The following is a 16,974-nucleotide window of genomic DNA, read 5'->3' as shown; positions in this document are numbered from 1 at the left end:
TCACGTCAGATTTTAGGCAGTTTTCTGGAATTTATTTAAAATAATAACGAGCTCATAAAATTATGATATTTTAACACAACATGTTATTTAGTTCCCGAATACTAGTATATTTTTCTCATGACCTGAATATTTCCAGAAAAATCACTAAAAATCATTCTTTACACCTAGGTCTGATTTATAACATTTTGATGATAGTTGATGCCAAAAATATTATTTAAAAATCCCCGTTAACTCTTTAAACGAAATTTCAGTGGGAGGTTTTTATCAACACCTGGGACTACCTACAGTAAAAATTTTAGATGATAACTCAAGTCCTAAATTGAGTTATGGCATTCGTAACGGGCTACAAATTCTGACAGAAAACGCAGCCTGGACCTTTGTTACGAAATAATTCGTTTAAAATATCAAACGACGTCGAAAAAATGCAATTCCAGTAGGGTTTGAAAGGCATTTCCTGGAAATAAGGTATAGAGTCGAGAAATATCAGTGTTTGTTAACTTTTGACCCGGTTACAGCCGATTAAAGTCGGCTGTAACTCTCTGAACAGACCTTGTTTCATTACCCGAACCCCAAAAACAATTACCCAACAATCCAAACGACCTATTCACATTAACTACAGCAGTTTATCATCGCCATACATCATCTACAACATTAAAACCAGCAAGTTTCAACCAAACCATGAAATCATCAAAACCCTAATTCATATATAATGTCTATACATACTTAATCAACAACACTAAGCATCATACTTGATTTTTATGAATCCTATACTACATGTTATCATCATATCATCAAGAATCCAGAAGATATACCCAAAACACAGCCAAGATATATATAAAAGCATGCATAAACACGTATAACTATCGCAAAAACACAAGCACTAGTTACCTAGCAGTGAAGGGGACCCGATTAGCCTAGGTGTCAAAAACTTGGAGCCTGGCTTGAGGGTTTTTGGAAGTGTTTTATGAAAACATCATGCAACTACACGTATTAATATCATAAGGTCATGGGGCGGTTTAGGAATTGAGTTTAGGCTTGGCTCCTGATTTACGTAACTCACTTGGGCCACACTTCAACTGGGTCGCGAACTAACGGGTCAAGGGGTATGGGTCTTGGGTTGACTTACTTTGCCGAAAGTTTACATGGGCCGCAAGTGAAACGGGTTGGGCTTAAATCATGTTGTAGGATGTTTGGGCTTGGGCCGATCATAAGTGGGTGGTGGGTTGAGTTTACATAGAGTGGGCCGCAACTGAAGAGGTGGCACAAACGAACAAGTCTTGGGCCGTGAATTCCATGAGTTCGGGTTTTAGGTTTCAGTCGTGCGAGTTTGAGTCGGGTCATGGAACCGAGTTAAGTTGTTTGCAAACTAAACGTAATGACGCGAGCTAAGTTAATTAAATAAGTTGAATTATATAAAACGTGTGACTCGAACGAAAGCAAAACGTAATGACGCGAGCTAAGTTAATTAAATAAGTTGAATTATATAAAACGTGTGACTCGAACGAAAGCAAAACGTAATGACCCGTAAATTATTATCGCGATAACGAAAGATACTAACCTCGGAAGTACGGGTTGTCACAATATTGGTCATTTGACAAAGATTAAATGGTTTTTTTAGCGTTAGCTAGTGTCGCCAATCAAAAGCGCTATGGTAGACAAACTGGAAGAACAAAACCCATAATCCAAAGATACCACAAGCACCGTTTGTGTAATTAATTATAACCCTTCTAGTCTAAACATTTACGTGTAAGACTACAAGGGGTGAAGAGGCTGGAAGAAAGGGTGTGGAGCGACACATGGCTGCCACCCTCAAGCTTCAAAAACGATGGGGTTGTCTTGGGCGTGGAAGGGCCCACCCTTTTTTTTTTGTTATTGTTTAAAAAAATATTAGAAAACCCTCCCCCAACTTTGACCCCCATGCTGGTAAGGATAAATGGATAATTAAATCCAAATCACTCTCAACACTTTTCTTTTAAACTATTTGTTATATATATAGGAGGGTGACCTTATAAACTTACAAACTCTATTAAAACTTCTACTTTTTTAATTAAATCCAAATTCAACAATTTTCTTTTAAACTTTTATAACCAGTCACTTTTTTTTCATACTAAATAACTAAAAGCAGTTATTAACCTATCATTGCTCATACCTACTTTTAGTTTAAAAGTTTCAGACAAAAGTTTATTCTAATTCACTTGTATATGATTGCCAAATTGATTCTCATAAATAGACAGAAAAAATCTTCCTAGACGGCCAAACTCTTCGATGCAATCTCGTATACATTCTCAGAAAGCCCGTTAGCCGACACAATCATCTCCAGCTGTGCCTGTTCCCAATTTCAACAAGAATATCAACCATTTATCAAAGTATGTGTTTTATCTTAAACGGGTCAATTCGAATTTGAGTAAAAGAACAGTCAAATGGGTCAAACAAATTTGACTTAAAGATCAAGAGACATTATTACCTTGGCAAGGTTTTGGCGAGTTTCATCATACCGCTTCCACCTAGAAAAGGCTGAAACCATGCGAGACGCCACCTGCAACCAAGACAAGGGTAAAATGGTAAATTCAGCATGACCCAAAAGATTTGGATCATATAATTCTATAAATACTACAAAGATGTTCTAAAGCTGTGATTTTGGCATGACCCATATTGAAGTCTATGGGGTTCCACTCTAAAACCAATTGGTTATAGAGGGAGTAACCCAAGATCTTATTAATACAACCGAAGGTCTTATTCTTTCGATGTGGGATAGGGCTCCTCCAATAACCCAAGAGAGAGAAACAAAGAAAGGGTAAATAAGTCATTTGCACCTGCGGGTTCAGTTTGTCAAGCTGCACAACAATTTCTCCCAAGAACTTGTAGCCCGAACCATCTTTGGCATGGAAATTAACAGGCGAAGCACAAAATCCTCCAATCAACGAGTACACCTGTCCAAATTGATTTGTAGGCGTTGAAAACATTAGAATTAGAATAACACTTAAAAAGGTTATGGGCTCGTGGGACCAATTTGACCTGTTTAATTTCAAACTTGGTTTTAAAAAGTGTGTGGCGCTCCGATGCGTGATCCGCACATCACATATGCGAGGCTTTCGTTATTAAGAAAGTACTAGAACATTATTTACAGATAATATTTTAACTTGCTACCTTTTAAACACTAAAATATAATAAAGTACACGAATGGTCCTTGTGGTTAACTTAAATTTTGGATTTAATCCCTAGTTTTTCAAAAGTACACCGATGGTCCCTGTGGTTTGCATTTTGTAACGTATTTAGTCCCCGACTTTTGCCAAAAGTACACAGATGGTCCCTGTGGTTTGAACTTTGTAACGCATTTAGTCCCCAACGTTTAGTGACCAAAAGCGTTACATAATGCATACCAAGGTTTAAAAAAACGGAAACGAGTTTCGAGGCGTTTTCCCTTCGCCTCACGAGGCGTAAGCCTCGAGACGAACCGAGGCGTATGCCCGAGGCGGAATTAAAAAATCAATATAAAAATTATATATCTTTTAAAAATAAAATACTAAACATAAAATACAGAACTTTCCTAATGTAAATAGACTTGTGAGAATAGTTTTGGGTTGACTATGATAAAAGTTTAATGTTTAAGGGTGTTTATGTAAGTTTTTGTAAATGAAATAAATAAAGCTCTAGTTATTTTCTTCAGTAACCCTAATAAGTTACATTTATTGCCGTCATCAACTCCTCTGTTCTACTTCTACCCTAATTTTCTTGGTAATCCATCGCTATAAGGTATGTCTCCATCTCTGTTCTACCCTATTTTTTCTTGATTGCGCATAGCCACAAGCGTCGTACGTCTTCATCCAACCCAAAATACATAAGTACGCCTCTCCAAAATCGGTCCGCCTCAGATCTGAAACTTACGCCTCACTCCACTGAGGCGTGCGTATAATTTCTGACCCTGAGGCGCCGCCTCATATACGTTTTTTCTCCGTTTCAAACTGAGGCGCGCCTCAGTACGACCGCCTCGGACGTTTTTTTAAACCATGATGCATACCATAGGGACCATCAGTGTACTTTTGGCAAAAGTTGGGGACTAAATGTGTTACAAAGTACAAACCACAGGGACCACACGTGTACTCTAAAGAAGCTAGGGACTAAATCCAAAATTTTGGTCAACCACAGGGACCATTCGTGTACTTTACTCAATACAATAAATTCTCATCATCTCTAATGGTCAACATGTTCAATTACTAAAACACATTCTAAATCGATGGCCAGATTTGTTCAAATGCGCATAATGAAATCGCAACACGCAATGCGATCTCGTCACCACATCATGTAATGCGCGTGCATTTTAAAACCAAGATTTCTACGCAAGTTAAATTGACCCAACGGACTCGATAGCAACAAAATTTAACCTGTTTTCATGAACACAGATAAAACTTGCCGCTAAAAAACGTAACAGCAACTGAATTAATGAACCGAAGATCTAACCTTGTTGGGATTTTTAAGGTCAAATGCTGGATGAGACAAAAGTTTGTGAACATTCTCGACATTCCCAGGAATATCCGATGAGGATTGAAGTGCGAACCACTTATTAACCACCTAAAAATACAAATTAAAATACGTAAGACAAAATCCCACTATTATTTATTTAATCAAAACAATCGTTTCAAAGCAAATTCCGATATCCAATTTGATTATTTAAGAAATAAAGAGTAAAATGCCATTTTCGTCCATCAGGTTTGGCCGGTTTTGCGACTTTCGTCCAAATGTTTTTTTTTCCGCATCTAGATCCAAAAGGTTTGAAATCTTGCCATTTTTCATTAGAGGCTCGTTAACTCCGTCTATTTTTCTCTGTTAAGTCAGGGGTATTTCCGTCTTTTTTGTCAACTTAAAGAGCAATTGGGTATTCGGTCTTTTTGTTTTTACATAAAGTGAAAAGGACCGAATTGCCCTTTAAGTTAACAAAACGATGAAATTGCCCCTGACTTAACGGAAAAAATGGATGGAGTTAACGCGCCGGATGAAAATGGCAAGATTTCAAACGTTTTGGATCCAAATGCGGAAAACAAACCTTTGGACGAAAGTCGAAAAACTGGGCAAACCTCGGGGAAGAAAATGGCATTTTACTAAAAAAAACTCATAATATGTAAAAAAAAATATATTGAATTTTGAAGGCGTGGTGAGGCTACCAGATAGTCATGCTGCCATTGGTTATAGAAATCAGCCAACGCATCATCACGGGCTTTACCGGGTTTCTGGGCAATGGCTGCCAGAGCCGAAAACTGATCCGTCATATTTGTGGCGGTTTTGTATTCATGCAACACAAGCTCCGTGATCTCTTCATCTTCAAGAGATGCAAGATAACCTATTTTCCAAAAAGTCAACAGTCAAACACAAAGATTTCGGTGCCTAAAACACACGGTCAACAAGAAAGCAAAAAATACCAAGGGCGGTGTTCTTTAAAGCCCGTCTCGCCATATTTGCGTGGTCAAATACGTACTTTTCTGTGCTCCTGTTTTCTTTCACCTGTCAAGCATTTTAATTTTTAAAAATGATTTTTGTAATATTGTTAGATTATATGTAATAGAAATGTTTTGAAGTTATGATATTTAGATAATAGTTTAAGTGTTTGCCAGATTTTCATCATTCAAGAAAAAAATGTCATTTTTTAGGCCTATAAACAAACCGAACGTTCATGAACTGTACGTGAACTTGTTCGGCGGGAAGTTCGTTTATTTACTAAACAAACAAACATATTTGTTCATTTAATTAAACGAACGAACATGAACATATGTGTTGTTCGTTCATTTATGTTCGTGATCGTTCGTTTATGCTTGTTCATTTATGTTCGTTTTATTTTTGTTAGTTTATATTTTAATAAATACATATGGAGTTATATTTATACAAATACAAACATATAAGAGAGGCTTTCTAACTACTTATATACACATAACTATTTAATAATAGGACTTTCCAATAACAAAAATAAGCTATGCAATAGAACTTATCGTAATTAATCAATCATTTATATAAAAAAGCTACTTTATGTTCGCTTATGTTGTTTTATGTTTGTTTACGTTCGTGAATTGTTCGTTTAGGTCTTAAACGAACGAACATAAACGAACACGAACATGCCCATTTTCTTAATGAACGAACACAAACATAAAAATTCGGTTATATGTTCGTGTTCGTTTACAGGCCTTTTTTTGTGGAAAATAAAAGAAAAGGTCTCTTAGATTAAATTAAAATAAGAGTAAAATGATTAAAAACTCGGTACCAGGTTTATGAGCTCTTGCTTCAATTCCGAAGCTAGTTGCTTTCTGATAAATTTTCTAACGGCATGGACCGCATCAGGGTCGGCTACTTCCATCATGTCCATGATCTCACCTTCACCAGGAAGCGTTATTGCTTTTGCAATAAATTCCTAAATTTAACAAGTAAATTTAGTTTTACAGTTTATTCAAATAAAAAATATAAGGAAAAAAAAAACATAAACAAATACCTTGTCAAGACTCGAATCCAAAAGAATGCATTTAATACCGTGCACAAACTGTGGATCAAGAACTAACGCGTTATCCTTTTGGAAATTAACTACTTGGCTAAGCATTATATTCCTTGCCAATATTTGTCCGGCTTCCCAACTGCGATAACCAAAATTATCTATTAAAATTCGGTTTTCTTATAAAATAGAGTAAATGCCATTTTCGTCCCTGAGGTTTGGTCACTTTTGTGACTTTCGTCCAAAAGTTTGTTTTCCAAAAGGTTTGAAATCTTGCCATTTTCATCCAACTCGTTAACTTCATCCATTTTCTCCGTTAAGTCAGGGGTATTTCTGTCTTTTTGTTAACTTAAAGGGCAATTCGGTCTTTTTAACTTTATGTACAAGTATTCAAAAGACGGAAATACCCCTGACTTTTGGATAAAAATGGAAAAGATTTCAAACCTTTTGGATTCAGATGTGAAAAAACAAACCTTTGGACGAAAGTCGCAAAACTGGCCAAAGCTCAGGGATGGAAATGGCATTTTACTCTAGAATTTAAAAAAAAAACTATCTAATTAAGAGAAGTTACCGGTTAAATTCATCAGAATCATGAGCAAGAAGGAAAAACAGATCATTATCGGTGAGATCAGAGTGTAGACGTATAGGAGCACTGTAACCCCGTAGCAGAGACGGAATCGGTTTTTCGGGCACATCAGTGAACACGAACTCTTCTTCAGCCTAGTAAAGTAAAATACGGGTCATTTTCGACATTTTATGAGATCAAAAAGCGTACATTTTGAAACACCTGTTGAATACAAAACTTTACCTTTGTAACCCTAAGAACGGTGGTGTTAACGGGCTGACCACCACACGCAACGGACTCTAATTTCCCGTCATGATAAATCGATGATAACGGCATATCTTTGCCGTTTGAATCAAGAAGCCCGGCAGCCACGGGAATAAACATTGGTTCCTTTATGGGCTGACCTGGCGTAGGCGGTACCGTTTGACTGGAAAAAGGTCAAAACTAACAAGTTATTTACATATATCAAAATATCTACATGTCCGAAATCTTTGAAGAAAAAATTACCTAAATTTCAAAGAAAAGGTGTGAGCTTCAGCGTTGTAAGAAGACGTAACCTTAACGACCGGAGTCCCGGCTTGTGAATACCTTAACAAGAATCATGAATCACACACATGATAAATTTAATGAAAAAGGAAAAAGGGTAACAAATTAGATGACAAAAAGGGTGTGTTTGAATGCTTGTTGTGAAACAGATTATGTAGTACTGATAAATATTTATGAAACAACTAGTGGGTTACCACCCACGCTTCGCAGTGGGTTCAAAACGTAGATAAAAATAAGCAAAGGTCTAGATAGTAACTATAATAATGTGCAAGGGTAAATAATGAAAATTTAGAAAAAGGAAACACTATTAAAGATGAGGGGCTAAAAATGTAATTATTAAAGTTGAGGGGCTAAGTATGTCATTACCAAAGTTGGGGGGCCAAAGTTGGTTGATGTTGACAAAATAGCATTTTAAGTATATATAGAATTTATTAGACCCCTAAATAATAAGAATCATTTTATCCAAACAATAAAATCATATAAAAAAGTTGGCCAAATACCATAACAAGAAATTAGCAAAATCTGCATCATTAGCATCTCGCATAGCAGCAAAGAAATCTTCGCAAGTTACCGCCTGCCCATCGTGCCTTTGAAAGTACAAATCCGTACCCTGGAATCACATGTGTTAATATTACAAAAGATAAACACATAAACATCTTATATACAACTAGGGGTGTGCATAGTTCGGTTTTATAGTAAAACCATAACCGTAACCGAAATGTTCAGTTTTCGGTTATTGAAAATTCGGTTTCAGTTTTTTCGGTTTATGGAACAAAATTACATAAGATTCAAAATTTAAAAGTATAATCCAAGATTTAATAATCTTTCTTAGATGCTTACATTTAAGTTATTATGTTTAACCTTTTTAATTAATATTATTCACATAGACCTAACTTCTGATCTATATTTATCGTCCTCCAAAGTTTTTATTAAGACATTTTCTTTTATAATACTTTGAAAATCGTTTACTTATTATTAGGTTAAATTTTGTTATTTCTTGTAAGCAACGGATAAATCATTTCAAAGATAAATAAACATGTTAATGTTTTTATTATAAAATACTTAAACATTCAAGAATAAAACAAATAATTCCTAAATACATAACAAACATTAAAAAGTTAATTTTTTAGGTAATTTGGTTCGGTTCGGTTTTCATAAAATGCAAAATCGTAACCGAACCGTAAATTTCTGTTCGATTTTTTAGTTTGATTTTTTCGGTTTTTTGTGCGGTTCGGTTTTTTCGGTTTTCTGCTCAGCCCTATATTCAAATTTCAACCATTTAGCCATCGTTTTTTACCTTTCGGAACCCTTGACTTCCCAATAATGTTTTGTACATGCGCACAACTTCGGCTCCCTTCTCATACACCTGTAATAACAAAATTATTAAAATAAAATAAAAAATAGTCACCTTTTTATGCCAAGATACGGTAACTTATATCAAACGGGTCGAAAAAATTAAAATCATACCGTTACAGTATAGAAGTTGTCCATCTAGAAAAAAAAAACATGTAAAAATATGTGAGTAATAAAACTTGAAATTATCAAGAAATTAAATAAGATATTAAAGACAACAAAGATGAGTTTTGAACCTTGATGTAAGAGTGAGGCCTAACGGGGTGAGCCATGGGACCCGCATCCTAGAAACGATGACAAAACAATATCACGACAGCCGACTATTAGTATTACATATTAAAAAATGAATAAATGCTCTAGCTATAAAAATATGATATTTTATTGGTTAAAATAACCTGTGAAAATTGATATATACGAAGCTTTGAAACATCACCGATCCGCTTGACTGTACGGCTTCCCAAATCAGATGAAAACTCCTGCAACACGAGTTAACCACAAAAAGCTTACAATTTATACTTTAAAGAAAAAAGAAACTTGTTTGTAAAAGTTGACGCGCGCTTACTTGATCACGAAAAACGGTAAGACCTTCCTTTAAACTCAATTGGAACCAGTCCCGACAAGTCACCCTACATATATTTGAGTACAACATTTTGTAGAAAATCATATAAAATTAAACAATAAAACAGAATATGATTTTGGATATAAGAGAACCTGTTGCCGGTCCAATTATGGAAGTACTGCAAAAAAACAGAAGAAAATAGACGCACGTTATTATGATTTAAACAAGGATATAGAACTCGAAAAAATAGATACACAAACAACATACCTCATGACCAATTACACCCAAAATTGCGGCGTAATCGGCATCTGTAGCGGTTTCAGGTGACGCCAAAACAAGCTTGGAATTGAAGATCTGTTTAACAACCAAAAAAAGATGAAATGGTATACATATTATCATATGGATATAAGATAATAAAAAGAAAACAAAGATTAAAGCGCATACGTTCAAGCTCTTGTTCTCCATGGCTCCCCTGGCAATCACAAGTTTAATGGAAACGGAGCATCGGTTAACGTGGAAAAATATATTAAAAAACGCAAGTAAAAATATATTGCTTAGTGCTTACATGTTGAAGTCGGGAACCGACACGATATTAAAGATATCAAGATCATATTCGCGTCCATAAACCTACAAAAGGGGGGAGGGGGGCAAGTCAACACTTTACCAAGTAGACGTAAATTAGGTTTTTTATCTTAACTAAGTGGGTTACCACCCCCGCCCCACAGCGGTTTGAAACGTAGATAAAAATAAGCAAATCGCAACGGGCCAGTCAACGTGAAGATAAAAAAAAAACCACGTTGCGGCAGTATTCAAAAGTCATGGAAAAGCTTTCGTTACAGTATCGACACTCGTTATAACCATAAAAACAAATATATGCGGCTGGTTCGAAATGTAATTGAAATAACCTACTAACAACAATACATACGGAAAAAACTAAAAAGAAACGAAAGAAAATAAGTAAAAGGAAAAAACTAAAAGTTCAGGGTCTATATAGTAATTAGAATAAAATGTGGAGGGAAAAAACTAAAAGTTGAAGGTCTAAATAGCAATTATAATATAATATAGTGTAAGGGTAAATAACGAAAATAAAAAAAAATTATTAAAGTTGAGGGGCTAAATATGTCATTGTTAAAGTTGAGGGGCCAAAGATGATTGATGTTGACAAAATAGCCTTTTAATATATATAATAAGTCAAACCTCCTGTATTGCTTGATTTAAAAAAAATTGAAAGTTTGTATTTACATATAACATGCTAATTGTTTATAAGAAAGTTGAATAAAATAAATACAGACGTGTTTGCAGGATCGCTCAGCCCGGCCCGTTTTTAACTCAAACAAAAAACTATACGTTTCATCCCGTTAAGCAAACCCGCCCATTTTCACCACATTTACAAAAAGAAGATAATAAAAGGTAAATCAAAGAACCGACCTCTTCATCCCATTTCATGGCTGCTTTGAGGGAATACATCGCATGCTCGGTTTTCGGAAGATCCTCTGGTGGGGTCCATATTCTCAGGGCAACTTTACGACCCGAACACGTTGTGAAAGTATCATCTCGACTCTCTAACTGGCCCGCAACTAACGCAAACAGATAGCACGGTTTCTTGAACGGGTCCTCCCAAAGCGCAAAATGCTTCCCACCCTATAGTAGTTTTCAAATATTTAAAGCAACAATTTGTTACAACCCTTAGACCGATCTTCTAAATTAATATAAAATCTCAAGGTAAAAGTATCAAAACAAAAACGATCAAAATCAAAATTTCGATTAGCGCGTAAAATACACCATATTTTTACCTCTAGGTCTCCTTGCTCAATAAGGTTTCCATTGGACAACAATACGGGGTACAGTGACTTGTCAGCCTCGATACGACAAGTATATTTTGCCATAATATCGGGACGATCCTGCAACAGTAAACAAAACAAATTTAAAAATTAAGACGAAAGAGAGAATAAACAATACTATAATAGAATACAAATCAACAGTCATATTAAATAAGGAACCTGATAAAATGTTATCTTTCGGAAACCTTCAGCTTCACATTGTGTGCAGAAATTACCAGAAGACTTGTAAAGACCCTGCATAAAAAGAAAAGAAAAAAAAACACAACTTTATCACATAAATCCAAAAAAAAAGCTTATATAATAACTATTTTACCTCTAATGATGTGTTCTTTTGTGGTAAAATCTCAGTGACGGTTTCCAAGATAAAATTCCCGCTTGGAGGTGAAGTGAGAATAAGATGTCTTGCGTCCAAGTGAAAATCTCCCTCCTGAAAAAGATGCGTAAACGTTAGCCATTAATTTTATCTGAATTCAGAACAGAGTAACAGACGTTTGTGCGCCCGTGTGTGTGTGTGTGGGGGGGGGGGGGTTCTATATTGCATACCTTCAGTTCATTGCCATTAATTTTGACCGAAATCAACTTGAGATCAACCCCATCCAAGACCAACGGAGAGGCAGCACCTGTCAAGACGATAATTCGAAATTTAACTCAATTCGAATTCGGTTTTAAAGTATTCGAGATCGATTCAATTCGAATTCGAGTCAAGTAATCGAATACGAATTTATGATTTCCATTTCGACTTGAACTTCGAATTAAAATTATACATATATATCTTTTTATATTTATATATACATGAATATTATATATACACACACATACGGAAAAAAACTTCTAAATTTGGGTCCAACTCTAAAAGACCTTATAATTAGTTTGTAGTAGTTTTAAAAAATAAAAGTAAAACAGTTGATTATTTAGGGTGAATTTGAACTAAATCGAATTTATTCGAATTTGATTCGAATTCAAGTTTCCAATACGAACCGAATCAAATCGAATTTCGAATTGGGCATAAATTCGAATCCACTAAATCATATCTTAATCGAATCGAATACAAATTCAGGTAAAAAAATATAAAAAATTTGAAAAATTAAATTTGTTGAACACCGCTAATGTAGATGATAGTGTGGATCAGCTTGTAATAATAAAATAATTAGTTGTTTTGAGTGTTAGACAAAAATAATAATTATTAAAAATACCAATACATAAAACGACCAGATGTGCAAATCATACCATCAACTCTAGGAACAATGCTGATTTTTGCAGACACAATCGTTTTCTCTTCGCCCAATGAAAAGGATAAATCCACCTGATTAACAGCCCGTTAGTGCACATCATATATAACTAAAAAAGTAGCAAGTGTTTTGATTAAACCAAACACAAACCGTATCAAAGTAGTACTCAGGTAATTTGTAATCTTTTAAAAAGATTTCTTTAGGGGCGTCCATTTTTGGTTCTTCAACTGACTTTGCAGCCGGTTCAGTTGCCACAGACCGAATCAGTGTCCTTGTTAAACTCGTTCTCTGGAGAACGAACTCGCGTTATAATAATAAAAAAATAAAAATCAACCAGTTCGAGCACTTGAATCATTAATTAATAAAAAAAACAAATAAAAATAAAAAAAAAAAACATAAAGACTAACCGGTAAAGAATGGTATGGAAATCGGCAACTTCTATGTATTATCTACAAAACAATAATATGCCACAAAAACGTCCAAATTAGTTCCTAAATACAAACGCAAAGTTAAGCATAAAAAATATTATAAGATTATGCGAAACCTGCGAACTATGATAATGTCTGTATTTAGAGAGAGTGTTTGCACATTTCACAGATGAAGCACGGGAAGTACCTTGAATCTGCAATGTTTTCATTCGTAATGTAAATATCTCATGTAACAAGTTTTAACAGTACACTTAAAAAAGGATCATTAACATATCAGTTGAGTAAACTAGGAACTAGCAATTTGATATTTTGTTACACATTCTATGGAAACGATTGATTGTGTAGACTAAATTGTCGCAATGTTTTCTGAAATAACAAATCACAATATCAGTTTTGGAGTGTTTAGATATATTGCTAATGATTCTGATTATATACTATCAAAATAATTATATATAAATTATCCTTGTCTTTAAGATGGTAAAATTACCAAATTTTGAACCTTCAAATCACAATAAACACTTACCACACATCTAAGTAACGTTTATATATCCTTGCCCAACCAAACCCAAAAATAAAACCATATAATCATGTTTAGGGTTAAGTTCACGTACAAAGTGCCTTATCGTACAAAACGTACAAAAGGCATGAAAAGGCCAAAAAACTGCGGTGGCATTTTCGTAATTATTTGCTCATAGAGTAATTATCAAAATTACTCTACAAATGATCTTGTAGAGTAATTTTGATCTTGTAGCGTAATTTTGATCTTGTATGGTAATTATCAAAATTAATCTACAAGTGTATCAAAATTATTTTGCATCAAAATTACTCTTCAACTGTATCAAAATTACTCTGCAAGTTTATCAGACAACATACAATTCAAAATTACCATACAAAATCATTTGTAGAGTAATTATGATACTCTACAAAATTACCTTACCAAATCAAAATTACCCTACAAGAACATTTTACAAAATTACTCTACAACCCTACAAGATCATTTGTAGAGTAATTTTGATAATTACTCTACGAGTAAATTATTACGAAAATGTCACCGCGTTTTTTTACATTTTCACTATATTTGTACATTTTGTATGATAAGGGTATTTGTATTTGATCTTTTGTCATCATGTTTAATACTTAAAAATGAATCCCAAAAATAAAAAACAAAAAATCCTTCCGTTGTCACTCAAAACCTACTTAAAACTTAAAACTTCTTAATCACTCAAAACCTACTTAAACAAAACTTAAAACTTGACAAATAAAAGTCAAAGCAATGTAACAAACTAACAACACATCCTTAATCTCCACAATAACTAAAAACATACAAACATAAAGATTAAGATTAAGATTAAAGATGGTATTAGGTAATCACATGAGCAGAAGAAATCAAACCCAAGAGACAAGTCCTCGGCAAGCTGGAACCTTTGCATGGAATAATCAATCGAGCCATCATCAACTAATCAAGATTCAGATAAATTCGCCAAAAGGGTATAATAAAAATTAAAAAAAGATGATACCCAGATGACCAAAACTTACCACTATGAATGAATTGATAAACCCTAAATTCTAAAATCAAGAAAGAACAGACAGAGTGGCTGGCTACTAGGGGTATACAAGATAGGGTTAATTTGAAATTATGGCCAAGAAAAATCAAATTAAAAACTTATAGATTGAAATTAAAAAAATTAAAAATTACCCTTGTGTTGTTGATCTGAGTGGCCTTTGAAAACCTAAGATGAAGTAAAGGTAAAAGAGGGGATATTTATATAAACCGTTGATGATGACAGTATGGGTGGATATGGCCAGCGTGATAGATTATAATATTAAAAGTATGTTAGAACCGAGTTGAATAAATATAATTTTATATATTAAATAATAAAAGGTTATATCTTTATAAACTTTGTATGTAATTTTATATATTAAATAACTAGCTTACAACCCCGTGTATTACACGGGTTAAATGACGAAAAAATGTAAATTATAAACTTGTATATAATCCTTATTATTTAGATAAAATAGTTAAATAAAAGAACAGTTATATTTTCGCTATTATTAAACACTATAAAGAAACAACCCAACTATGCATATATGTGTTGTAATGTAAGCTTTGGGAGTCTTTCAAAAAAAATGGTAATTTTCCTTTTCAACCCTAAAGTTTTAATGTTTGACAATTTAAGTTTAAACTTCTATCTTTATTTCCTTTTTAACCCTAAAGTTTTAATCTTTGACAATTTACCCTAAAGTTTTATTCTTTGACAATTTAAGTTTAAAATTTTTAATCTTTGTTTCCTTTTTAACCCTAAAGTTTTAATATTTGACAATTTAAGTTTAAAATTTTAATCTTTGGTAATTTAACCCATTTGATTAATTTGATCTTTTACTTCTAATTCAAAAGTTTCCATCTTTTGCGATCTAACCACTTTGATTTTTTTTACTTATGTGTGGTTTTGAGGGTTTTCCAAAGAAAAAATGGTTATGCATATGGTTGTTGTAACCTTGGCTTTGGGGGTTTTACAAAAAAAAAAATAGATTTTTTTACTTTTCACCCAAAAGTATTTCATAAATTACTTTTAACTCAAAACTATTTGTTTTTTTTTTACTTTTAACACTAAACTTTTTATCTTTTGCAATCTATCCTCACAAATTTTTTTACTTTCAACTTTTGTCCTTTATAGTTTTCATTTTCCGCAAATTTTTCGCTTTATGCTTCGTTCTAAATTTTGTGACTTAACACATCGCAACGTGCGTCTTTGGTTTAGCGTTTTTACGTTTCGTTCTAAATTTTGCGAGTTAACACGACGCAATGTGCGTGTGTGGGTGAACGTTTTTACATCGTCTAATTTTCCTGTTTGACAGATCCAACATAACGTACGCGTCCTAAATCGACTTAGTTATAACTAAAGAATCCTCGCCGCATTGCGACGGGTCCTAATTCTAGTTCAAAATAATTTTCTAAGTTTTAACCTCTCTTTTGAGATACTACAATCCATTTTATTTTATTTCTTAAAAAGAAGTAACACTAAAAAATTTAAAAAATAATTATTCCATATATAAGTTTGCAAGATTTTTGTGCATAACAACTTGTACATTGTGCTTTGTGAGTTTTTCAAAAAAAAAAGTTGATTTTTTACTTTTAACCAAAAGATTTTTACCTTTTTCAATTTTAACCCTACATAATTTGTTTTTTAACTTTAACCCTAAACTTTTTATTATTTGCAATTTAAATTCGCAACTTTTGTCACTCATACTTTTCATCTTTCGCAAATTTCCGTTTTACGTATAGTTCTAAATTTTTCGAGTTAATATGACGTAACGTGCATGTGTGGTCCAACGTTTTTACCTCTATTTTTCTATGTTTGACAGGTTCGTCGCAACACGCATATCCTAGGTCGAGTCAGTGTTGGTGGTCGATGACGGTTGTGTGACATTAGTACTATTTGACACACCGTTTTACGCCTCACCGCAACACGGTGTGCTTTGGGGGGTTTTCAAAGAAAAAATGGTTATGCATATGGTTGTCGTAACGTTGGCTTTTTGGGGTTTTCCAAAAAAAAATTGATTTTTTTTACTTTTCACCCAAAAGTATTTCATAAATTACTTTTAACCCAAAACTTTTTAACCCAAAACTTTTTTATTTTTTGTAATCTATTCTCATAACTTTTTTTACTTTCAACTTTGATCTTTTATAGTTTTCATTTTTCGCAAATTTTTCGCTTTATGTTTGGTTCTAAATTTTGTGACTTAACACATCGCAACGTGCGTCTTTGGTTTAACGTTTTTACGTTTCATTTTAAATTTTGCGAGTTAACACGACGCAACGTGAGTGTGTGGGTGAACGTTTTTACATCGTCTATTTTTCACCGTTTGACAAGTTTAACATAACGTGCAAGTCCTAAATTGACTTAGTAATAATTAAAGAATCCCCGCCGCATTGCGGCGGGTCGCAATCCTAGTAATCATAAAATTGTAAGTATTTTTAAAAAT

General features: G+C 33.7%; 1 protein-coding gene across 7 annotated transcripts; it reads right to left on the bottom strand.

The window, feature by feature from the left end:
• Nucleotides 1-2,058: 2,058 nt before the first annotated feature.
• On the bottom strand, nt 2,059-14,759 carry LOC110899584 (puromycin-sensitive aminopeptidase). Of its 7 annotated transcripts, none has more exons than XM_022146467.2 (32): nt 14,687-14,753; nt 14,363-14,412; nt 13,107-13,184; nt 12,970-13,011; nt 12,713-12,850; nt 12,561-12,636; nt 11,877-11,953; nt 11,647-11,760; nt 11,493-11,567; nt 11,286-11,393; nt 10,921-11,133; nt 10,058-10,119; nt 9,937-9,964; nt 9,760-9,846; nt 9,645-9,670; nt 9,496-9,559; nt 9,329-9,409; nt 9,170-9,217; nt 9,048-9,071; nt 8,878-8,946; nt 8,081-8,190; nt 7,542-7,622; nt 7,278-7,461; nt 7,041-7,189; nt 6,473-6,611; nt 6,248-6,394; nt 5,415-5,496; nt 5,160-5,335; nt 4,459-4,569; nt 2,814-2,930; nt 2,465-2,536; nt 2,059-2,326 (listed from the first exon to the last, which is right to left on the bottom strand). In XM_022146467.2, the coding sequence occupies exons 5-32, from the start codon at nt 12,773-12,775 to the stop codon at nt 2,246-2,248; spliced, it is 2,664 nt and encodes an 887-aa protein (XP_022002159.1). In that variant the 5' UTR covers nt 12,776-12,850; nt 12,970-13,011; nt 13,107-13,184; nt 14,363-14,412; nt 14,687-14,753; the 3' UTR covers nt 2,059-2,245. The 7 variants fall into 7 exon arrangements, with proteins under 7 accessions (XP_022002159.1, XP_022002158.1, XP_022002161.1 ...); XM_022146466.2 differs by having other exon boundaries at nt 14,527-14,703; XM_022146469.2 differs by lacking the exon at nt 14,687-14,753 and adding an exon at nt 14,527-14,659 and having other exon boundaries at nt 14,383-14,446.
• Between the last annotated feature and the right edge of the window lie 2,215 nt (nt 14,760-16,974).

This window comes from Helianthus annuus, chromosome 13, assembly GCF_002127325.2.
Source record: "Helianthus annuus cultivar XRQ/B chromosome 13, HanXRQr2.0-SUNRISE, whole genome shotgun sequence".
NCBI classification, from domain to species: domain Eukaryota; kingdom Viridiplantae; phylum Streptophyta; class Magnoliopsida; order Asterales; family Asteraceae; genus Helianthus; species Helianthus annuus.
This window is presented reverse-complemented; position numbering and strand designations above follow the sequence as displayed.

Excerpts from the sequence above, each read along its gene's own strand:
- LOC110899584 (XM_022146465.2), bottom strand. The coding sequence starts at position 14,443 with ATGATGGCTCGATTGATTATTCCATGCAAAGGTTCCAGCTTGCCGAGG. Across the intron at positions 7,462-7,541 it reads ACCTTTTCTTTGAAATTTAG|TCAAACGGTACCGCCTACGC; the intron begins GTAATTTTTTCT and ends ACCTTTTTCCAG. Across the intron at positions 5,497-6,247 it reads AGCAAGAGCTCATAAACCTG|GTGAAAGAAAACAGGAGCAC; the intron begins GTACCGAGTTTT and ends AATGCTTGACAG.